The sequence below is a fragment of the Siphateles boraxobius genome, unplaced genomic scaffold, assembly GCF_051911475.1.
Source record: "Siphateles boraxobius isolate OS27281-9 unplaced genomic scaffold, OSU_SipBor_1 9, whole genome shotgun sequence".
Lineage (NCBI taxonomy): Eukaryota > Metazoa > Chordata > Actinopteri > Cypriniformes > Leuciscidae > Siphateles > Siphateles boraxobius.
The window spans coordinates 21,410,486-21,435,110 of NW_027509219.1; the positions used below are offsets into that span (position 1 = coordinate 21,410,486).

Here is a 24,625-nt window from a genome sequence, read left to right on the forward strand (position 1 = left end):
GTGTGTGTGTGTGTGTGTGTGTGTGTGTGCGTGCGTGCGTGCGTGCGTGCGTGCGTGCGTGCGTGCGTGCGTGCGTGCGTGCGTGCGTGCGTGTGTGTGTGTGTGTTTAAACAATGTGTTTATCCATCTTTGTCCCTGCATAACGGCGGTGCTGTTCTGTTCTTGCTGATTATGTGACGGAACTATAACAGGGCTGTAACAGAAAGTATCTTAATTTTCTCTAAATGTTCCTCAAACAGCTGCAGAGGAATGCAGCACATAATTGTACAGTCATGCAGACTTGCATGTACATCAAAACCTGAATCATCTCCCCCAAAAGTAAGAAAATTATTGTATTGGTTTCTGCTACATGAGGTGGTTGATAAACCAATCATGCAGATTCCTTTTTCCCGTAAACAAAAGACAATTTTCGGGATGATTTAACTTAGCTAGCCTCAGAATTATATATAATAAGGGGGCATGAATTCCATTATAATTTCAGTAAAACATAAATATTTATAAATACACAGGGGGCTGATTAAGGAAACATAGAACAGGTGTGAACTAATTAGTATAGTCAAGGCAACAATACAAGGAAAACAGACATACAGGGAGGCAGGCAAGCAAAAACCAAAACTAAAACATAGACAAACTAAACACAACCCTGAAAACATGCATGTTTCTGAAGGATTATGAAGTTATGCTATAATGTGCATAATTTCCCAGAATAATTTCCTAAAGCACTTCATCGGTGGATGTTTTCTTGCTGTAGTCTCCACCGCCTTTCAGATTCTATTAAAAAATACATGGGTTGCATTGAGATGGATTGCTTTGAAGCATGTATTGGATGTCAGATCAAAAGAATGCCCAGAACATTTGGATTGTCTTGAGGAACACTGTTTTTTTTCCCGGAAGCTAATCGCATCACTGACGATTTTGCAAGCAGCGGGGTGCGTCTGTCTGATTATTGAAATACTTAGTCAAATGCATTGAGGAAATTAAACGATTTTCACATTTTTTGTTCACTCTAAAAATAACTTTTTAACTGAAAAAAAGAAGTCTGAAAATGTACAAGATTTCTCAAATGTATGATTCAAAAACTGACAAGAAAAGTGACAGAATCCAACGTGATTGTCTTCTTGTTGTTCAGCAGCAGGTTGATGTAGAATAATTCTGAGAAGCCTTTGGCCAGAAAAAAAATGTCATCACGGATGTTCTTATATGAAAAGCAACAGAAAGAAAACACAAAATGGGCAAATTAGTGGATGACTGGATCAAAATGACATTACACACCACTTTTACATATGGAACCTATAAAAATACAATTTCCAAACAATCAGACAAATGAGAGGGGTCTCTAGGTGTAAGGAAAATGTTTGTTTCAATGAAGTAAAGTAATAGAGATATAGGTTTAGAGAGAGAGAGAGAGTGGCTAGCCATAAAATGGTGGAGAAGAGGACAGGGGAAAAACAGGGGGACAGGGATAATACAAAAGAAGGGCAGAGCGAGAGAGAGAGAGAGGGGGGGGGGGCGGAAAAATAAAAGGACCATTAGCAGAGAGTGTGTGCTTTCTAAGCGACATCAGACCTCAGTACTGTGTCTTGCTCACTGTCAAAGCACACTGACTGCCATTCGCCTGCTGATCCTCCAGCGCAGAGCACCGGAGCTCAAGCTCTCCGAATTTGGGGATGCACCTTTTTTTTGTTTTCCAGTATCTCTCAGTCATGAACTGTCCATCATTCTGTTTGTAAGTTTTGCTGTACTTTGGATTCTACCTGGACTCCATGTGGGTAGTCAAGCACAAACTCTCTCCTAAAAGGTAAGTTCTGTCCAGTGTTGGGTGTACTGCATTACTAAATAATTAATTACAACAATTTATTTCCTTTTTCTTTAAGTAAGGATCTATGTATGCTTTTAATGTAACCTTCTCCCTTTAAACTTTGGTCAGTTCAAGAATAATTTATGCAATTTTATAATATTTATTTGAAAAAATAAAAAAAGCAATTCCCTATCAGTCGGTCACTCTCGGCGTACCTCGTGACCGACGAATAGCAATCTCGCTAGAGAAGCCAATCTACTTCGAGTGAAACTAAACGAGCCAATGCACATTGGCCTGCAATCATTTGCATCAGCTGTTCAGCCACGCAGCGTGGGTATATAATGAGCAGCAGGTGCGATTGCTTTTTGCTTCGGAGCCGAACACTTCGATGCTGTGTTCACTACAGTGTGCTTGTAACAGAGTGTTACAAGACGAGCAAGCTCTCTACAGGACCTCTCCAATCTGGTGCGGGCGATTTCTTCTATCTTTTTTGTGTTTTGAGCATAAACAACAAAGCTGTTTTTACAGCTGGTAAGGTGTGCTGTGAGAGCGCTGGAAGGCTAAGATCGCCAGCAAGAGAGACAGCGCACGACAGGCGCACATTCCTGTCTGTGTTCGCTGCGACATTTCCCCTGTGTGCTTCAGCACCAAGGAGAGCAGTCCCTAAAAGAGCTTACACGGGTAGAGCGCGTCTTTTTAAAGATGTCACTCTACCTGTGTGTTTCTGAATGCGGTCGTTTCCTGGTCTCACGGGATGGTTTCGGAGCGCTGTATCGCATGTCTTGGCATTGAACAGGCTGAGGCAGCATTCGTGGATGAGTCATGTACCCATTGTGGGACGATAACCATCTCGGAGCTACAGTCGAGAATCTCTTTCCTGCGCCTCCATCGCGATCTAACCCTCCTCAGAGGGTTACTTCAGGCGGTATTGCGGGTCAACCTGAGGATCACGTTGAGCGCGCTTCCTTTAGGGAACCAACCCCCTAGGAACCCTCATCCCTCCCACAATCCACAGCCAGTAGAGCCACCAACGGAACGTGCTGGACCATCCACGAGGTGTGTACCAGTCGTTTCCTTCGGCACTCCCCATGATAACCAGATGTTGATCGCTGCATCGGAGGGTAGGTCAGACTTCTCTGCGGATGACGATTTGGCGGCGGTGCCCGAGTCGGATCCGGAGATGATGGCCATGCTTTCCCAGGCCGCCAACAGGATCGGGTTCGTGTGGAACCCTCCATCGTGTCCCGAGCCCTCGAGGCTGGACGATTGGTATCTCGGGGGGGCACGCGCTGGTTCTCAGCAACTCACCCCAGTGCCTTTCTTCCTTGAGGTGCATAATGAGCTCACAGGGTCGTGGACCCTTTTACTGCCAGAAACCGTCCCGGTGGCTCCTCCTCCCTCGCCACCCTTGATGGCGGGGCGGCTAAGGGTTACACGCGTATCCCACCAGTGGAGCGGGCCGTTGCTATACAACTGTGCCCTAACTCCACTTGGCGCAGAGAACTGTGTCTCCCTTCCTGGGCCTGTAAGTACTCGTCGGACTTAACAGCAAGGCTTACAAGGCCTGTGGGGAAGCTGCCTCTGCCATACACGCCATGGGTAAGCGGCAAAGCCAGGGGACAGGCGACCCGGAGATGGATGGGACTCCTCTCCAGGAGATGGTGACCGCACCACTCCCTCCCCCGGAAGAGGGCCGGGGGGAAAATCTTTTGTTCCCTATTATTTGTGTTCCATTGCTGGCCTTAAAACCAGTGGTACCCAAGTTCTCAATAAAAGAGCCTTTTCTTCCATCTCTGGGTCCGAGGAGAGCCCGGAGAGCACTGGGAGGAGAGAACCACTCTCATCCACCAGTTCTATCGCCAGAGGGCAGCAGCGTGCAGTTCGAGAATGCATCCAAGCCGCCTCCTGCTCTGTGGAACCAGGTTAGTGTTGCACAGTACACTCAGAAACCGCTACAGGCCGCCTCCCAAAGGGAACCTCCTAAGCCGCATCCCTGCGTTCCACCTCGCTGCCCCACCGCGGGTACGCCTATGGTCCCTTTGGTCCCGCTTGTACGGTCTCTGCGAGCCTGGTTAGCGCTCCCCAGTCTGTCTCGCTGGCTCATTCGGACCATCAGGCTCGGCTATGCGATTCAGTTCACCCGACGTCCCCCCAAGTTTCGGGCCATCCACTCCACTACAGTGAGAGCAGCCGATGCCCATGTCTTGAGGGCAGAGATTGCAGTCCTGCTGGCGAAGGACGCGATAGAGCTGGTCCCTCCAGCCGATATGAGGTCAGGGTACTACAGTCCCTACTTCATTGTACCCAAGAAAGGCAGTGGGTTACGACCGATCTTGGACCTGTGAGTTTTGAATCGGAGTCTCCACAAGCTACCGTTCAAAATGCTCACGCAGAGACACATTTTCGAATGCATCCGTCCCCGAGATTGTTTTGCAGTGATTGACCTGATGGACACGTACTTTCATGTCTCGATTCTTCCTCAACACAGACCGTTTCTGCGCTTTGCGTTCAAGGGTCGAGCATATCAGTAAAAGGTCCTGCCCTTCGGGCTGTCCCTGTCTCCCCGTGTTTTCACGAAAGTCACGGAAGGGGCCCTTGTTCCCATGAGAGAACAGGGCGTTCCCATCCTCAACTATCTTGACGACTGGCTCATACTAGCACACTCTCGAGATCAGTTTTTCGAACACAGGCACCTCGTGCTCAGGCACCTCAGCCAATTGGGTCTTCAGGTCAACTTGGAAAAGACTAAACTCTCCCCCATGTGGAGGATCTCTTTTCTCGGTATGGAGTTGGATTCGGTCACACAGACAGCGGGCCTCACAGAGGAATGCGCTTGGTCGGTGCTGAACTGCCTGAATACATGCAAAGGCAGGATAGCGGTCCCACTGAAATTCTTTCAGAGGCTCCTGGGGCATATGGCGGCAGCAGCACCAACGGTAACACTGCTCGGCCTGCTCCATATGAGACTGCTTCAACACTGGCTTTACGACCGAGTCCCAAGATGGGCGTGGCATCACGGCACTCACTGGGTGACAATGACACCGGCGTGGAGAGTGACCGACTGATAGGGAACGGGAATACATCCCGTCGCCACATCTGCTGCGACCCGCCGGGGCAGCCAGCTCATCGGCTAGGCTCCTCAGCAAAAAACTGAAGTGCAGTCGCACCTACTGCTCATTATATACCCGCACTGCGTGGCTGAACAGCTGATGCAAATGATTGCAAGCCAATGTGCATTAGCTCGTTAAGTTTCAAGTAGATTGACCTCTCTAGTGAGATTCCTATTCGTCGGTCACGGCGTACGTATCCGTTCCCTCCTTCAGGGACCGAGGCGTTTCATGTCTATCCTTGTATTTTTCAACTGGTTGAGTTTGATATGGGATTTAGGAAGTAATTAGTAATAAATCATGCAATACTTTTTAGAGAGAGTAATCTAATTACACTGTTAAAAATTAATTAGTAATAACTAGTCATTAATTACTTTTTTAGAGTAACTTTGGTTGAGTGGATATGGTGTAGGGCCGCCTAAAATAGGCATCACCAAACTGGGTTCACTGTTATTCTGTGGCAAGTATCAAGGATGATTGTTATGGGTGTCTTAAAGATTTTTTTAATGTTCCTGAAAGTTTGCTGCTAAAGACTATTTGACGGTTTAGTGATAAATGTTTTTTTAAATGTATATATCATTTTTTTTAATTGGTGTTTTTTATGTTACTTGGTTGTATTGTCCGAATAGGAAAACTGTCATTTTGTTTCACCTTTGCTGTATGTTATTAAGGCCAAGTTTGAGGTACTCTGTTCCCACACTCAGTCACTATTTAAGAAAGGAGGCTGTGAATTAGCCAGATAAACTGGAATATTGACACAGCTGGAACATCATGTTGCAAAAAAACTTAACATGTTTGATTTCATACAGATGCATACATCTCAAATAAATAAATATTAATAGTAATAATTATCACCAATATATTTTATTAATATCTTTAAATGTTTAAAAAGTCATTCAGGTTTTGAGTCGTCATCCACATTGGAGACCAGACAATGAGGGAGTAAGAAGTGTGTGCTCTTATAGTGCTGGTAATTGGTGAGGTGATTGGGAACAGATGTGACTGGTTAATATTCAGGAGATTGTGAGCACTGGGTGATGATGGAGACTGGCAAAGGTAGTTCTTATTAAGAGAGGAGACCCTGCTCATAAGGCCACCAAAAAGTTGAAAAACGCAAAAAATTATTTTTTTTAAAAAAAAAACCTGGAGAGGAGAGGAGAGGAGCATTGACACAATTATAAAGTAAAATCTGACAATTGAGCTGTCTGGCTTCGAGTTAACAAATGACATGGCAGCAGAAGATGTTGAGAATTTTTCACAGAAATGGAATCTAGAAGTGTGTTTATAGGGTTTAAAAGCAGTCGGCAGGTTAATACAAAAAGAGCTATCTAATTTAATCAAGGACCCTAGCCAGCGAGAAAGAAAATGTATACTGTAAATGATGAGTCAAATATTTGAAATCAAAATCCAGCTGGGCTAGGCTTTCGGTCAAATCAATCCAAACTAAAATAACTGGAGAACTGATCAGAAACAGATTAGGGATAAAATAAGGAAGACAATACACATTTTTGAGGATTATTTGAAACATTTGTTACCACTAATAGCACTTTAAGCAGGTTTCTTTGAGTCTTCTGTCCTGATGCTGTGTACGTGTAGTGGAGTGGTGGGGATGAGAGAGGGGGGTGGTTGGGGTGTGGGAAATTCTGTGTACTCTGTATTGTGTCATGTAAAATTGTCTTTGTATAAATGTATCTGACGTGCTGTAGGGGCAGAACAATTTTCCGAGAGGATAAATAAACATAATCTAATCTAATCTAATCTAATATGACAGTCCTACTGTGAAAAATCCAGATGGATCAGATGGATGATAATTGATATACTCAATTATAATATAACTATATAGCCACAAAGGATTAATGAATTACAACCAAATAAAACTTGTAGTACAATTATCATGTGTGTCACGCATAGAGTGATGGTATACAAAACACTAAAAGACAAAAAGAACACAACAACTAATCATATGAAATACAATTGTTCATAGAACTAAAGTTTACAAGTCTGTTTAATTAGTCTGTCTCACTGTCAAACAGAACCAAATGATTCACTAATTCTGGCAACTTGCCTGCTGCAATGAAAGCTCTAAATTCAGCCAAATGTTAATTGATTGACTCAGTATTAAGTATTGCACTTTCTGTAAAGCTGCTTTGAGACAATGTGTATTGTGAAAAGCGCTATACAAATAAATTTGAATTGAATTGAAAATTGAATATTAAGTGTTGAGCAGATCTGTCAGAGATTTAGAAGAGTGACAAGTGTGTCAAGAAGAGAGTAAGAGAAAGAGGAAAGACAAACATTCTTTAATTTAAAATAATTCCCCCCCAACTTCTTCACGAAAAACAAAGTTGAATTAGACAACATGAAATAGAAACTGAACCTTCTCTGAGGAACTTTTAGCAAATTGTTGAAGTTTGTAAGTCAGACTTAAAGCTTAATTAGAAAAATGACATGATGCATGGACATTTTTCTTTTGTGTTCCATGCAAGAAAAAAAGTCATACAAGTTCACAATCTAAAGCCAATTTGTTGGAAAACAGAGATACATTTGAAGTTCTGTTTGGAACTGTATCTGACAAATACTTCAGCTCTCATTCTTTCTTCCCCACAGATGGGCAATGTGTCAGAAACAGCCATGTTCGTATCCACAATCTCCAGACAGCAAGACGTCCTCATGGGATCACTTTATTCAGTGTTCTGTGAGTCCACAACCATCACAGCGTTCTGGCATCCTCTACATCTTCAAATGTGGTTTAGGACAGCAAATAATTCCTCAATGACTTTGCATATCTTTATTCCTATGAATAATTGAAATGGTTCAGCTGTCATTAACCTCCTTCTGTCGCTTACCTTGCCTGTGTCCACCTAGGCCAAATTGTCCTGAGGATGATCAAATATATATTTTAAAAGGATTTCCTGAGATAGCCAAAGATAGGGTCTATAATTAGTTTGGGGAAATGATTGGGGTGGCTCAAACTTGATTGTCTTTATTTATCATCAATTTATGAAGCACAATGAGACAAAAGCATATCTGGTTACGTTTATAGGAGTGTTATTATGGCATTCTGCGATGAAATATATTAAAGCCTATAATGATCACTAAATTGTATATTTAACCATTGTCCCTGGCATTCTTAAGTGGTATAGATTTGTGTCTCTTCTACTCCAAAATCTGTCTGTTCACATAATAAACTCAATTTAAAATTATATTCAATTAATATCATTAATAATATCAAATTAATATTTTTTCTATGTATTTATTATTTTTCTATGAAGCCATGTTGTTACAAAGCATAGGAGTCATTCAGATCCAAATGCAGCTTTATTATAGAAGGGTCGACAGGCAGGGTAATTCAACTGCAGGCAGTACAACGGAGAGAATCACAGAGGAGAATCGAGTTACAGGCAAGGGTCGAGGCAGGCAGCAGAACAATCAGGAAAGGGTGTAACAATCCAAGATAGAAAAACCAGAAATCAAACAGGGGAAAATAACGCTCAGAGATGCAGAAACAATACAAGACTTCGCACCGAGTGAATGTGAAAACCAGGTATTTATGGTGTGAGTGAAACAAGGTTATAAGACACAGGTGACTGAGATGATGAATGCTTGCTGATGAGTCCGAACAGTGAATTATGGGAAATGTAGTTTGTGAGGAATTGATAATAGTCTATTGAGATTGAGGAGTCACGTGCCGATGTGGGCGGGGTCTGAGCCGGTCCGCCATGATGGTAGGAGACGCTATCGGTTGCCAGGGGCAACGCCATCAGAACTTCACAGAAGCGCGACTAAACATTCAAGAGCTCTTTCATTTTTGCGCATTTATTATTTTCGCGCATTTATTATTTCGGCGGGGCAGAGACGGATCTACGAATACGAGAAAAAAAGGAAGAAAGTAAAGAAATGCAAAAAGATAAGGCGAAAGAAAAGGGACCTTACAGGAACAAGCTCACACCAAGCGCAAAACAGCGGTATTTGGAGAAGCAGCATCAAGATATTTGTTCTTTTGCACTAAGAACAGTATTGTTGTTTTATTATTATTACTTATGTTGTCCATGAAACTTATGTTGTCCGAAAAAAATACATATATATTCAGTCCTCGATAAATATTGTTAAGCCATATCAAGTTGTTTCAAGCATTTATTTCAAGAAATAAAAAAGTAATGAACAAGGCACTCAAACAACACGTTTGCACATGTTCGTTAAGGCACAGCAAACAGTGACAACTTATCAAAGGCATCAGCCAACCAAGCAATCCGGCGTCTCCTCGTCAGGTCAGAGACTTGCTCTCCCTGATGCTGTGTCCATTTCGGTAACCTAAAAAACTGTATTCCATTCTTCCTATGTTTTCCAAATGTATCGTGTGAGGTACTGGAGCAGTTTTTAACGCAGCAGTGACCTCCAGGCATGGTAAAACAGTGTGGAATTGCGAGAACCTCCTCTACTACCGAATTAACAACACATGTAAACAATCTTGTTTTGCCGCCGGAATCCTCCCAACATGGCGGAGACCGGAGAGGGTGAGAATCCCGCGAGATCCCGTGATATCGAGGGGAGGGGCTCTGTACCATGACGACAACTCCTCACTCTCAATTGTGGAGCGCCCTCTGGTGGCTCTCGAGGGGACTCCAGTTGGTGATCGTTACAGATAATGTTACGATCGTTGTTGCAAAATAAATAAACCCATTATTCAGAATCGTCACGTATTTTGCAACAAAGAACAGTTGTGTGTAAAAAAACAAAAATTTCACTGAATCTCTGAAAAGAATCGATGAGGCAGATAAATTGCTTGGATTATTAAAGCTATGTCATGGGTTGATTTAACTTCAGTCTGTTAAAAGAATCAAGGACCTCATTGTTATTCTTGACTACCCTGAGACAGACCTTGCAAGGTTTGCTTAGCATTTCTAAGCTTTAGGATCAAATGCTGTCTTTATGTGACAGGTTTTTCAGCAATGGAGATGTCACACTGTCGGTGCACATCTTCAATACAGCTTTACAAATTCAGTATCTACTTTGATGAATAGATGAATAATGTGAGCAGATGGATAGAGAAAGAGGTGTATTGTCGCTTCTGGGAAATGGTATGCTGTTGTTTGTAGCCTACCGTAAGAGGTCATCTCTGAAGCCAGCAGAGTTTTTTGTCGTGAACTTGTCTGTGAGTGATCTAGGGATGACCTTGTCTCTGTTTCCTCTGGCCATTCCATCTGCTCTAGCACACAGGTGAGATCCTGCTTCACGCTTTACCAAAAATGTTTTTTATTTTAAAATTTCAGAGATGTCATTTATAAAAGTATTTATCTAAAAAAATATATAAATGCACTCTACCCATCTTTCTCATGCATTGCGTTTAGAAGTCATTTTAGTGAACAGGTTCGAAAATAAATTCATAAGTGCACTGGTCAAATAAACGATTCAATGACTCATTTGAACTTTTGAAACCATTCGTCTTTTCAAAGTGAAATAAAGTAAATGCTGCTATTCGACACATGTTTTTAACATGTGTTTTATCATTTGGTATTATATTTTATGCTATTTTTGGTGTTTTTGGTGCCAGATAAAGGGTAAAAATATAGTTATACAAAAATATATAGTTACCTTAATTAGTATTACAGTTTTTCTCGATAGCTTAAACACATTTCTTGAAACTTGAAACATTTTTGAAACATTTCTTGAAACATTTCTTCAAACACACACACTACAACATAGTCTTACACTGGTGCAATACATTTTAAACAAAATGTATGTTTTAAACAAAAAGTCATGTTGCTTGTGGTTCCCCCCCTCACAAACCTTTTCACATCATGAACACAAAAGACAGAACCAATGGATACATTGGCACATTTTTATTCATTCATCTACACAGTACAACACACACAAAAAATGATTCCACTTCAGCATCCTTTCTTTGGTCTGGGTCAGGCCAGAGAATCCTGTCAGCATCACAGGCTATATTGGTCCTAGCCAGGCAGCAGGGGTAAAATCCTCTTGCATGCCTGTTCCCTACTGGCACGCATCAACTGAAATATTTGGCAGGCTTCCTCCATTTCATTGTATCTGTGTCTTTTATAGCGCTTTTCATATGTACTACTGTACACCCAAAGCGCTTTACAATCATGTCGGGGTCTCTCTTCAACCACCACCAGTACAACAGTGCCAGTGCGCTCACCACACACCAGCTATAGGTGGAGAGAGGAGAGAGAGTGATAGAGCCAATTCAGTGGATGTGGATTATTAGGAGGCCATGATTGGCAAGGGCCATTGGAGGGAAAGTGGCCAGGACAAGTGCCTTGGATTTTGAATGACCACAGAGAGTCGGGACCTTGGTTTAACGTCTCATCCGAAGGACGGTGCTCTTTGACCGTATAGTGTTCCCATCACTCTCCTGGGGCATTAGGACCCACAAAGACCACAGGGTGAGAACCCCCTACTGGCCTCACTAACACCTCTTCCAGCAGCAACCTAGTTTTCTCAGGAGGTCTCCCATCCAGGAACTAACCAGGCTCAACCCTGCTTAGTTTCAGTGGTCAACCAGTCTTGGGCTAGAGGGTGATATGGCTGCAAAATGGAAGCATTCACAAATGGAAGCATACAAAATGGAAGCATTCAGAAAACTCTATCTATATGTAAGGAAATTTGATGCATTTCTTTTTATTACAGTAGTGCAACAGCTACACTGCATGTATGTGTTGTAACAGCACATAGTACAGCTCTCAAAACTTACAGAGCTGTCTGAAGTACATCTACTGTACCAGTTTTTCTTCTGGAACGTTCTTATAATTGAGGCGACGGTGAAACGACTCAAATTTGGCCTTCCTCGTAGCCCAGCTTCCCTCGTAGCCCAGCCTCCCTCTAAGTCATACCATCGACAAAGACATGGGCAACTAGAGTGCGTGTGTCCTCGCATATCTTTCTGGATCCATTGTTCCAAAACTGAATGAACTGACTCCGGCCCTTTCTATCTATTGAAGGCTTTGATTGGTGTGTTATCAATTTTGACTCTTAGTATTTCCACTTGGGTAATTGTATGCTAATTTAGCTGAAGCTGTGTTTGTCACACGTCATGTGTCAGTGTTTTGTTTGTATGTTCATAAGTCAATTGTCTCCCTTTGTTCTGCTTTCCCGCCACTCATTTGTTTCCATACTAACCCTCATTAGTTCATCTGTCACACCTGTTACCTCGTTAGTCTTGTCAGCTGTCTCATTTCCCTGATCTGTTTCCATATGTATTTAAGCCCTGTGTGTTGCCTTGTTCATTGTCTGATCTCAGTCCTACTAAGTGTGTATGAACCCTGTACCTGTCTGTACCTGTCTGTACCTGTCTGTACCTGTCTGTACCTGTCTGTACCTGTCTGTACCTGTCTGTACCTGTCTGTACCTGTCTGTACCTGTCTGTACCTGTCTGTACCTGTCTGTACCTGTCTGTACCTGTCTGTACCTGTCTGTACCTGTCTGTACTGTACCATCATATTGTTAGTGTAAAGTTTGCTTTGGACTCCTCCTCCTCCTCTTCTGCCTGCACCACACCACACCTCACCGTGACAGTGGTGACTTGAGTCAACTATATTGAATGCTAGTACTTTCTAAATGACAACATGTTGTAGGCAATGTGAAATGGATTTGTGTGTAGAGTTTTTCAGTGACAGTTCAACAAATCTGACTAAAAACAGGGGAATAGTGGGAAATGGGTGTGCTTTTTGATAATGGGGTTATGGTTAAGAAATTTTATTTCAAAAGCCTGGCTATAATATTTAAGCAATCAAGAAAAACTGTAATGTAGTAAGTTAATCTTAGCGTGGAGTATAGCTTGCTACTTTCATGATCTTGTAGCTTGGCAAGCTCGTTTTCAAAGCTCACTGCTTTCTCATTTCATTTTTTGCAAATGTCTAAAACAGTTTGATGTACTTTTCAGATAAGTAATCATGGTTCTAAAGTAAAAATAAAGATAAAAGGTATTTCAGAGTTCAGCAAACACAGTAAAATGATCTCTCTCATTTCTCTGTAGGCGGTTGTTTGGGGAGGTAGTATGTCTGTGCTATGCTGTGTGCGGGGTTTTATTTGGCTTGTGCAGCCTAACAAACCTGACTGCTTTGTCATCAGTATGCTGCCTTAAAGTCTGCTGCCCAAATTACGGTATGCTGTTCTTTTGTTTTCTTTAACCAAATTAATTTGTACATTTAAACTATTATGAAAGTGCTATTGTTTACCCAAGCAATACTTTAAATATAAAATATTAAAAAGTTTACAGATGTGGGAAGACTTGAAAACTTGAAAAAGCTTTCCACTGAGGTAAAAGTCTGTAATAACAGATGTTTTATTTCGTAAACATATTGTATTTCTTTAATTTGAATTCATTTTAAATAATGTTGCAGCTCCTAAGTCACCAGCCAACTGCTCAGTTACTCTGGTTCATTTACTTGTCAAAGCCAATTTTTAAGCAGATTTGGTGCTTAGCAATTGTTATTTGTGGTTCCGGCACTTTTATCTGAATCTTGAATTACTAGACTTTGTCAGGGTACAGTAAATACGCATTTCTAGGCCTTAGATCAGCATATTAACAATTAACATAGTCCAAAATAGTATTGTGCTCCTAAAATGTAAAGTCCCTGCTGAAAGATCCAGCACAAACCAGCATGAATTCCATGTTGGTCCTTGCTGGTTAGAGCTGGTATAGTGCTGTTCTAAAGCTGGTGGAGTGGGTCAACCAGCACTCCTGCTTCCCATGCTGGGGACCAGCAAACCAGCATGCAAAACAGACCTTATACTGGTGACCAACAATGCTGGATCTTTTCTTTTCAGCAGGTGTGTTTTTGGGATCAAGTCTAATCTCACACAGCAGAATCAAGTCTGAGTGTTTTGGAGACAGCACGTTCTGTCTGAAGATTCTGGTCTGAAAACTGTCACACTCAGTTCACTGTGAAATGAAAAGGCCCTCTGGCTTAAATGCGCAGGAATAAGAGTTTAAAACAAATGAAAAGAGACACAGAAATGAAGAAAGATAAAAAAAAGGATAAGAAAGGACATCACAGAAAATGTAGTGGAAATGAGACAAAATAAGAGAGACAGAGTGATAAAACAAATGAAGCAAGGAAAGAAGTAGTACAGTTAATGAGCACACATTTAGGGGTTACTGGAGCTTGACACACTGGGTAGTTTTTTCCTTCTTTCCCTGCGGGATATGAAATTAAAATAATTCCTACTGTTCAGCCCTGTGTTAAGAGAATCATACAGCCTGACCAATTAGTCACCTTGACCAGTCACACCATTTTAAAAAAAAAAAATTTATTCATGCAGTCCTCTGCATGTCTTCCTAAGGTAACAAGTTCTCATCCAACCATGCTTGTGTTTGTGTGCTATGCAATGAACAATCCAGAGCTGATTCAATGTGCGTCTTTATTCTTCCATACTCCATTAACAACTGCCCCCGAACCGGGCCCAACCAACGTCACAACAGGATGCAAACCATATATGTCATTTTACCGTAACATCTCCCTTTCTTTACAACGTTACCACACTTCAATAAGAACCCCCTCCATGAATTAACAACCCGAACATGAGTGGTTACTAAACCAACTTCTGCTGTGCATTCCTAGAACTGAACTGCATTACTTGTGCGTTAGTCTGTCTACACCACTAAGGGAAAATCACAAGTCCAGTCTCTGTGGTGGACGTGACTGACGGCCACTGCGCGTAATGGTCAGGGTTTCGCGCTGGGCAGGCATATTACTCACTGACAGCTTTTGTTCTTGAACTTGCTCTGGCACATTTTCCGTGCTGTCCGATGTGTCGCCCTCTCTGATTGCTGTTTCACCGTCGCTGGCTACCGAGCCCTGACTGATCCCTGCTCCTTGGTGATTAAACTGGGCGGAGCGCTCAGCCCTTCGCAAATCCACACGGTTGCGCCTGTATAATGTGCCATCCACATCCACCACATAAGACCGCGGATTCACTTTTCCCAGACACTGGCCTCTCCGCCACCGTCCCGTGCGGTCTCCAGGCAGTGGTTTCATTCTGATGTGTTCACCGACATTAAGCTCTGGCAGGTCTTTGGCTCTCGCGTCGTAATGGAATTTTGCCATGCGTCGTTTCCACCTTAGTTTCTCCGAAACTCCTTCGACCACCTTGGGGAAAAGTAAACTGTTTGTCATGGGAAGCCCCGACCTAAGTCTGCGTGACATCAGTCGTTGAGCAGGACTGCTGTCCAATCCCTCAGTGGGCGTGTTACGCCAGTGCAGAATTGCTAGCCATGGATCTGTTCCGTCGAGTTTTGCCCTCTTACAGAGCGATTTCACAATCTTCACGGCCGATTCTGCCTTTCCGTTAGATTTTGGGTGCTGGGGAGAGGATGTGACATGCATGAATCCCCATTGGGCCGCAAATTTTCTAAACTGTTCACAAGCGAATTGCGGCCCGTTGTCGGTAATCACTTGATCTGGCTGGCCGTAACGCGCATACTGCACTTTGCAGCGTGTAATGACTGTGTCCGCCGTCAGATCTGGCAACTGATCAATTTCCCAGTAATCTGAGTAGTGGTCCACTATGATCAGAAATTCTCTGCCACCATATGCATACAGGTCCATACTAACTATTTGCCAGGGGCGCACAGGGATGTCGTGGGACATCATCGTTTCCTTTTGCTGGTTGTGCGCGTACTCGTTACATGCGGGACAGTTAGCCACAAAATCATTTATCTCTCCTCTCATGTTGGGCCAGAACAGCGTTTCCCTCGCCTGTCTGTAACAGGCTTCTCCTCCAATATGAGTGGCGTGAATGCGATTGAGCATTGCTGCTCTCAATGCCTTCGGTATAATGGCACACTGACCTCTATAAAGCACACCATTTTGAATATTTACTTCATCTCTGAATGGCCAATACTCGCGCACCAAGAGCGACGCGTTTTCTTTGCGTTCGGGCCAGCCAGTTAGCACAGTCTTTGCCAGCTCCTGCAACGCGTCGTCAGCTTTGGTCTCGGTCACAATTTGACGGAGACTGATGTCTGTCACGTTGAGATGTAGGGCTTGGTCTATGAATGCGAGCACAGCCTCGGCACTGTCCATGGTACTCACGTGTTGTGGTGGTCCGGGCTCGTTGGACACCTGCTTGTCGAGAACTGCCCTGCTCAGCGTATCACTTATGTACATCTCTGGACCGGGTTTGTACACAACATTCAGGTTGTAGCTTTGAAGCTGTAATAACATGCTTTGGAGGCGTTTGGGAGCATTAAGAAGTGGTTTCTTAAATATTGTCACGAGGGGTTTATGGTCGGTTTCAGCAGTAATTGTCTCCCTGCCGTACAGATAGTGATGAAACCTCTGACATGCGAACACGATACTCAAGCACTCCTTCTCAATTTGGGCATAATTTTGTTCAGTTCTCGTAAGCGCTCGAGAGGCGAACGCCACAGGTTGTCCTTGCTGCTGCAGACAACAGCCCAAACCGTTCTTGCTGGCGTCGCTTTGTATTGACACTGGCTTGTTTATGTCGTAATACATCAAAACGGGCGTGTTCGTGATCATGCGTTTTATTTCTTGAACTGCCTCATCGTGTTTAGGGAGCCAGTGCCACGCTACGTCTTTGTCCAGAAGCCTGCGAAGCGGCTCGCATACCCCTGAAAGCCGTGGGAGAAACTTGGCCAGGTACGTCACAAATCCAATGAAGCGCTGAACTGCTTTTACATCCTGCGGTGTCTGCATTGCCAGGACTGCTTTTGTCTTTTCTGGGTCAATTCGTAATCCTTCCGCTGACAATATGTGCCCATGAAAGTGCACCGCTTTGAGTTTGAATTGTACCTTTTTTCCACTCAGCCGGAGTTTCACAGCTCTGCATCGCTCCATCAGAGCGCCGAGATTTCTGTCGTGATCTAACTCGGCCTCTGCGTCCGAGTCACCGCAGCCAACAACCAGTATGTCATCCGCTATGGGCTCTATGCCTCGGAGTCCCATCAACAGCTCGTGTTGCTTACGTTGATAGATTTCTGGTGCTATGGAAACGCCGAAAGGCAGTTTACGCCATCTCATCCGCCCCCATGGTGTCCAGAAAGTTGTCATTAAGCTGCTTTCATTATCCAGCTTGCAGTGTAGAAAGGCATCGCGAACGTCTACCAGCGTGAACAGACGTGCTTTGGGTAATTTATACAGAACGTCTTCCAGCGTTGGCATGTGATAGTGCGATCTTTGCAGTGCTTGATTAAGGTGTTTTGGGTCTATACATATTCTTACTTTGTCTGGCTTGGCTATGACTACCATGTTGCTGATGTTGTGACCGTCTGTCATGTATTTATCCAGCTGTTCTTTTACTCTGGCTTTCAAGGCCACTGGCACGTTCCGTGGCGCGCATTGCACAGGCGACACGCTGCTGTCGAGCACAAAGCGGACCTCTCCTGGGACTGAATCGACTGGGTCATTAAACACGTCCTTGAAATTGTCAATTAACTGCTGCTTTGTGAGAGGCATGTCGGAGTAAGCAATCAGTCTGTGAAGCTCTTCTGGGATGGTAAATTTCATGAGCCCTAGCCGCTCACATGTGTCACCTGATAGTAATGGTTCTTGATCGGCTTCGACCACTTCAAAGACTAGCTTGTGTTTGGTGCTCTTTATTGTGCATTCTGTATGAAATCGGCCTAAAGACAGCATTGTGGCACCAGAATACAATTTCAGTCTTGTTGTGCTTGGCTGCAAAGGGCTCTCTGAATCCAGTTTTTCTTTGGTTATACGGCTCATAACGTTACAAGTTGCTCCCGTGTCTAGCTGACAGGCCTGCTTTCTTTTATTAAATGTCAGGTTAACGAACCATCTTGGACCGGGGCACTTTACTGTGTCAATGCATTCCTCAGCAGCAAAAAGTCGACCCTCGCTGTAGGGCCCTTGCACATCCTGCTCATCATCCATCATTACATTCACTCTGCCGGACCTGTCGGCAATCTGACGCGCTCTACACACTTTTGCGAAATGATTCAATACACCACATGATCGACAAGTCTTTCCATATGCGGGGCACTGATCTCTGCCTTTCTTGTGACCACCCCCACAATATTTGCACTTCACAGTTCTGGGCGTTTGGTCATTATTCATTTCCCCATCCCTGCGTTTCAGCCTTTGTGCTTGTGCAATATTCACAGCGTCACTGACTGTGTTGTCAATAACTTTAACTCGTTGTTCCGTCGCTTCAGCCAGTCGGCATATTTCGACAGACTGTGACAAAGTCAGCTGACGTTCACGCAACATGCGCCGCCTCGTGTTCTCATTGGCAATGCCCAGGACAAGTCTATCGCGAATCATTTCATCTTTGAGCTCCCTGTATTCACAGGTCGATGCTCGTTCCCGCAGCCTCGTGAGAAAATTGTCTATAGGCTCGTCCACCTCCTGCTTGCAACAACCGAACATATATCTTTCGTAGATCACATTTTTCGCAGGCTTGAAATAATCTCCCAATGCATCAAGTATGAATTTCGGATCCTTCGTTTGTTCCTCGCTCAACACAATATTATGACTGTAGATATGCCGACATTCATTACCCATTAATCGCCGCAGCGCTGCCGCTCTCACCTCATTGGGCTTCTCACTAAGCCCGGTAGCTAGCTCGTAGTCCTCGAATTCCGCTCTGAAATTGTCCCAATTTTTGGAAATGTCTCCTGACATCCGCATGCCCTCCGGGGCAGGAATGCTGTTCAAAGCCATGTTCAGGATCTAGTGTTCACTTCTGACACCATGTTTGTGTGCTATGCAATGAACAATCCAGAGCTGATTCAATGTGCGTCTTTATTCTTCCATACTCCATTAACAACTGCCCCCGAACCGGGCCCAACCAACGTCACAACAGGATGCAAACCATATATGTCATTTTACCGTAACAGCTTGTGTGATGGTTATTGGGGTTTGGTGTTATGCGTCCATGTTTGCTGTGGGACCTTTGGTCCGCTGGGGAAGTTTTGCACCAGAACCATACGCACATTAAACAACTATAATTAAGACGCACATTAAACAACTATAGACCGATCTCAAATCTTCCTTTCATAGGCAAGATCATTGAAAAAGTTGTCTTCAATCAGCTGAACAAATTCTTAAGCTCGAATGGATACTTTGACCATTTTCAATCTGGTTTCCGACCGCACCACAGTACAGAGACCGCGCTCATAAAGATAATAAATGATATTCGCTTAAATACTGATACAGGCAAATTATCAGTGCTGGTACTACTCGACCTCAGTGCTGCATTTGACACTGTCGATCACAAAATACTTCTTGACAGGCTGGAAAACTGGGTCGGGCTTTCTGGGATAGTCCTAAAATGGTTCAGGTCATACTTAGGAGGCAGAGGTTATTATGTGAGTATAGGAGACCATAAGTCTGAGTGGACATCCATGACATGCGGAGTCCCTCAAGGCTCAATTCTTGCGCCACTCCTATTCAACCTGTACATGCTCCCAATGAGCCAAATAATGAGAAAGAACCAAATCGCTTACCATAGCTATGCAGACGACACACAGCTCTACTTAGCCCTATCGCCTAACGATTACAGCCCCATTGACTCCCTTTGCCAATGCATTGATGAAGTAAACAATTGGATGTGCCAAAACTTTCTTCAGTTAAACAAAGACAAAACTGAAGTCATTGCGTTTGGAAACAAAGATGAAGTTCTCAAGGTGAACGCATACCTTCAGTCTAGGGGTCAAACAACTAAAAATCAAGTCAGGAATCTGGGTGTGTCTCTAGAGTCAGACCTTAGTTTCAGTAGTCATGTCAAAGCAATAACTAAATCAGCATATTATCACCTGAAAAATATTGCAAGAATTAGATGCTTTGTTTCCAGTCAAGACTTAGAAAAACTTGTGCATGCTTTCATCACCAGTAGGGTGGATTATTGTAATGGACTTCTCACTGGCCTTCCCAAAAAGACCATAAGACAGTTGCAGCTCATACAGAACGCTGCTGCTAGGATTCTGAGCAGAACCAGAAAATATGAACACATCACACCAGTCCTCAGGTCTTTACACTGGCTGCCAGTTACATTTAGGATTGATTTTAAAGTATTATTACTGGTATATAAATCATTCAATGGCCTAGGACCTCAATACATTGCAGATATGCTCACTGAATATAAACCCAACAGATCACTCAGATCATTAGGATCACATCGGCTAGAAATACCAAGGGTTCACTCTAAGCATGGCGAGTCTGCTTTTAGCTACTATGCCAGCCGCAGCTGGAACCAGCTTCCAGAAGAGATCAGATGTGCTCCTACAGTAGTCACATTCAAATCCAGACTCAAAACACATCTGTTTAGCTGTGCATTTACTGAATGAGCACTGTGCCACTGTTCGTCCGACTGTTTGCACTGTATTTTATTTTATGTTTTAATTATTCTGATTTCTGTATTTTATCTTTTATTCTAAACTGTTTTAATTATTCTGATTTCTTTTGATTATTTTAATTTCTTCTATGTAAAGCACTTTGAATTACCATTGTGTATGAAATGTGCTATATAAATAAACTTGCCTTGCCTTGCCTTGCCTTGCCTACGGAACCGCCTGCTGCATAAACTGGTATGAGAACAAACATTTTAGCATTAATATGTGAAAATAATGCAAACTGATTTTACAATGATGCCTTTTCCATGTTGTATGTTCCAAGGTACATTCCATCCCATGATGCCCTTGCTATGTCTTACATCATTAGTCTTTTTGTCTTTTGTTACGTTGTCCCCTGTACCATCATCATCCTATCTTACACCTTCATCCTGCTCAGAGTGAGGGGGTCTCGCCAAGCCGTTCAACAGCATGTCTCGCCAAAAACCAAAGTGACCAACGCACACACTCTTATTGTCAAGGTAAAGAGGGTTTATGGGATTTGATGGGTTTGTTTGTTGTCGGTTTTTATTGTTAATGCCTATAGTGACCTTCACGTTACAAAAAAAAAAAAAGAAAGAAAGAAGCTGTGATTAAATAAAAGTGCACAAAACATGTGTGGTGTCGACACTGTCTCACTGTGCAAAAAAAAACGTATTTGATTGCCCTGTAGAACAGACAGCGGGAACGTGATACTATTGCTGAGTATGTACTTAATGTCCCTCAAAAAGTAATGCTGATTACCAATCCTATGTCCTCTGGACAAGGACTGGCTATACCTTTGACTGTCCCAGCCTAATTTTTCAAAACTTTGTCATGATTGAAGCCCTGGTAATATACCTGCATGTAAATTTGCTGCTGGCAGTGAGGGCTACACTGTTAATTATGCTGATGCTAAATGTTGAATATTGAGGCAGAGAAATGTCCCCTGAAAACATATGTGTACATTTGCACACATTTGGCCATCTGGGTCATAAACAGGAAAACATAATATAAGCAGAATGCTGATTAATTCAGAAATATAACAGTTTGTTCTGTTCATATTGCATAGTACACTACTGTTCAAAAGTTTAGGGCAGTAAGATTTTTTAATGTTTTTAAAGGAAGTCTCTTATGCTCCCCAAGCCTGCATTTATTTGATCAAAAATACAGTAAAAACAGTAACAGTGTAAAATATTACAATTTGAATTTCATTATAACTATTTTAATACATTTTAAAATGTAATGTATTCCTGTGGTCAAAGCTGAATTTTCAGCATCATTACTCCAGTCTTCAGTGTCACATGATCCTTCAGAAATCATTCTCATTTCTCATTATAATCAATGTTTTATAACATATTTTTTTTAGGATTCTTTGATGAATAGACAGTTCAAAAGAACAGCGTTTTATATTTGAAATTTAATCCTTTTGTAACATTATAGATGTTTTTACTGTCACTTTTGATCAATAAAATTACACATAAGCCTATACATAAGGGTATATGCACGTTACACACATTATTATCTCTCTTAGTTTAATTGTATCACAAACAAGCAAAATTTTGTAGGCTAGTTTGTTTGCTCCCAGCTGAATGGCACACATGATTTCATTACAAAAGTCCTTAGTCTATATGGAAATGGAACTAAAATGCCAGTGGTTGGTGAGGTTGAAGGGATGATCATGCTCCCAAACAAATGTATCCTTTTAATTTAGTGAGCTGCTTTGTAGCTTGAGAGTATGGTGTAATGAGCATGTTATACCTATAGGGGTCACTACACCCCACCAAAAACAGAAGGAATCAGTAAACAGCGCAGTGAAATACCCGAGGCACCCCATATTCAAAGAAGCACACAAAAAGAGACCGACTTTACTTAGATTTAGGTCAAACCTCTAACAGATCTGTATGTGGGAACTGACAGTTATAAGCAAAGTCAAGAAAATCACTCCAAATACTGACTTGTCTTAAACAACCGTGAAATGCTTTAGTAGGAGAATTGTCATGAAAAAATCCAGGCTAAACTACACCTCGTTCTGGCATCTGTTAACTCTATTTTTCAATTAGCTCTGTCCTCAGGCCTTGACTGAGAGAGATACAATCCAATAGATAAAATCACACTAGTTATTTAAGCCATCTGAGAGGGTTTTCAGGGCATTTTTCTTGTGTTGAGTTCTGGAAACAACTTATAATTTAACTATGCTTTGCCTGCAGGTTTCAGTGGGGAGAATGAAATTAAGACCAGCTTTAATACACCACTGTTATGAGGTGTGAACACACACACACACACACACACACACACACACACACACACACACACACACACACACACACACACACACACACACACACACACACACACACACACACACACACACACACACACACACACACTCACTCACTCACTCACTCACTCACTCACTCACTCTCTCTCTCTCACTATCAAATTTACTCTTCATTTATGTTTAAATCATTTTAATAAAGAATACTGGGTGCATGAATGAAAAATAAATAAAGAAAAGAAATAAAAGAATATTATGCTTCATTATCCTGTTTCTCTGCTTAGGTGTGCCCCGGTTTAACTTGTTTACTTTGTAGTTGTTGCTGTCTTTCTGTGTGTTCATTTGTCTTGTATGTCCTTATTTAATTTAGCTCAGAAAGACCGGATGCACATAATGCATTTTAAAATGATTTACAACATGTCTAAGTCTTCTAGCACAGCAATAGATAAACAAGGATAAACTAAATACGTTTTTCAAGGCACATAATGAGACTACATGATTTCTGCCTAATGTCTCAGTGCATAAGGTTAAGATTCTCTCGTACTCTTTCCCTTCCCTATTTCAGGGAATTCATGGCTGAGAGCTCAAGCATTTAGCCGAGCATTTGTTTCTTGACTGCCCATTCTTTCTCTTATTATCTCACACTGTACACACACAGCATCTGTCCCTGACTAGTCTAAAAAACCTAGTGTCATTAGTATTGATGATGTATTTTGGTTCCAGATGTGGAAGACAATGGTTGTGTGTTGTATTTCATGTCATTCTTATAATGATAATTCAACAAACAAATTGACTAAAAACTTAGCATTGCTGCTGCTCAGCTAGTATACGGTTCTCACATCTACAAGGAATCCACTTACTGATGGAGTGAGGGATTCCAAAAACTTTTTTGTTAGCTAAACCTTTTGACAAAATTACCCCTTGAGATTTTTAAATAATATTTCAATAATTTAACAACACATTTGCATGTTCACAGTTCTCTGATGTAGCTAATGGTCACATAACAAAATACTTAATCTTATGAGTGTTTTATTTTGATATTTTTATTATTTAACTGATGATGGCGCCAGTTGTGTTTGTATGAACCAGTTTTATTTACACTAGATGAGTGGACTGATAGCGTTGCCATGGTTGGCGCGATTGACCAATCAAAACTAAGTTTACATAGCTTGAATGCGCAGTAATTTGCTTTTGGATAAAATGATGTCAAAGGGTTAAGCCAAAAACTGTAGATTCACAAGCTTTCCCTTTGTTTCTAGTTATATCCATTTGTTGTAGTTGCCTACTGGTGTTTTGAAACTCGCACAGACAGCTGTCGGACCAGATCTGTTCAGACCTGTCTATTGTTTCTGAATGAATCCAGTAAATGTCATCACAAAGCTGTTCTCACTTTGATGGCAGCACCCTGAATCAATAGTCTCACTGGTCTTGTGTTCATTAATAATTCATAAAACAGCTGATCCTCATTGTAATGTACTCGCAGATCTGTCAGTGTATTCTCCTTTGGGACTAGTACTGCCATTATCCTGTTTGTGTGTATGTGCATGTATGCGTTTGATTCCAGGAGAAATGTAGAGCCTCCCTGCAGTCAAGCCTGTGGTGGATGGCATTAGTTCAGGCCCTGAGCTAATGCCATCCACCACAGGCTCGACTGTAGGGAGTTTTATAGCCAAACATCACACTGAGTCATTAATAGGTCTTACAACTCCAGCTGCACCCGCACTAGCTAATTCATTATTTAGCCTAATGTGTTTTTTAAGTCTCATAACTTTTTAAGACTCACTGCTGTAAATAGAGCCTAAATCCCCGTTCACGTTCCCTTGAAGTTGTTTTATTACAGACTCCAAATCTGAATTTCCTATTGCCTTCTGCGTGGGTGTGTCTGTGTGTGCTTATAATGGCCTTAGTGGGGCAAACAAAGACCTGGCAGGAGACGTTGAAGGAGAAAGCTTGAGCTGCAGACTTTGAAGAAAGAGCCAGAATAAAAAGAGCAGCAGAATTGTAAAATTGGCTTGAGTTAGACAGTCTGTCTCAAAAGCTAGGAGAGCTTCCAGCTCACTGAAGCTCGCGGACACAAACACAGCTTCACTATGACCACCCATCGCTAAGTAAGTTCACACTGAATC

The 24,625-nt window shown here is 42.4% G+C and overlaps 1 protein-coding gene across 1 annotated transcript; it reads left to right on the plus strand.

Moving 5' to 3' along the window:
* Positions 1-7,509: 7,509 nt before the first annotated feature.
* opn7c (opsin 7, group member c) lies at positions 7,510-23,079 on the plus strand. Its single transcript, XM_077222726.1, has 8 exons — positions 7,510-7,600; positions 9,960-10,122; positions 12,905-13,032; positions 14,215-14,241; positions 18,752-18,838; positions 20,413-20,440; positions 20,529-20,724; positions 23,065-23,079. The coding sequence occupies exons 1-8, from the start codon at positions 7,513-7,515 to the stop codon at positions 23,077-23,079; spliced, it is 732 nt and encodes a 243-aa protein (XP_077078841.1). The 5' UTR covers positions 7,510-7,512.
* Positions 23,080-24,625: the final 1,546 nt, after the last annotated feature.

What these genes read in the sequence shown, in the direction of transcription:
- opn7c (XM_077222726.1), top strand. Translation starts at nt 7,513, where the DNA reads ATGGGCAATGTGTCAGAAACAGCCATGTTCGTATCCACAATCTCCAGA. An exon ending in CCATCTGCTCTAGCACACAG is followed by an intron (nt 10,123 to 12,904) that starts GTGAGATCCTGC and finishes ATTTCTCTGTAG; the next exon opens with GCGGTTGTTTGGGGAGGTAG. An exon ending in GGGAAGTTTTGCACCAGAAC is followed by an intron (nt 18,839 to 20,412) that starts CATACGCACATT and finishes TGCCTTGCCTTG; the next exon opens with CCTACGGAACCGCCTGCTGC.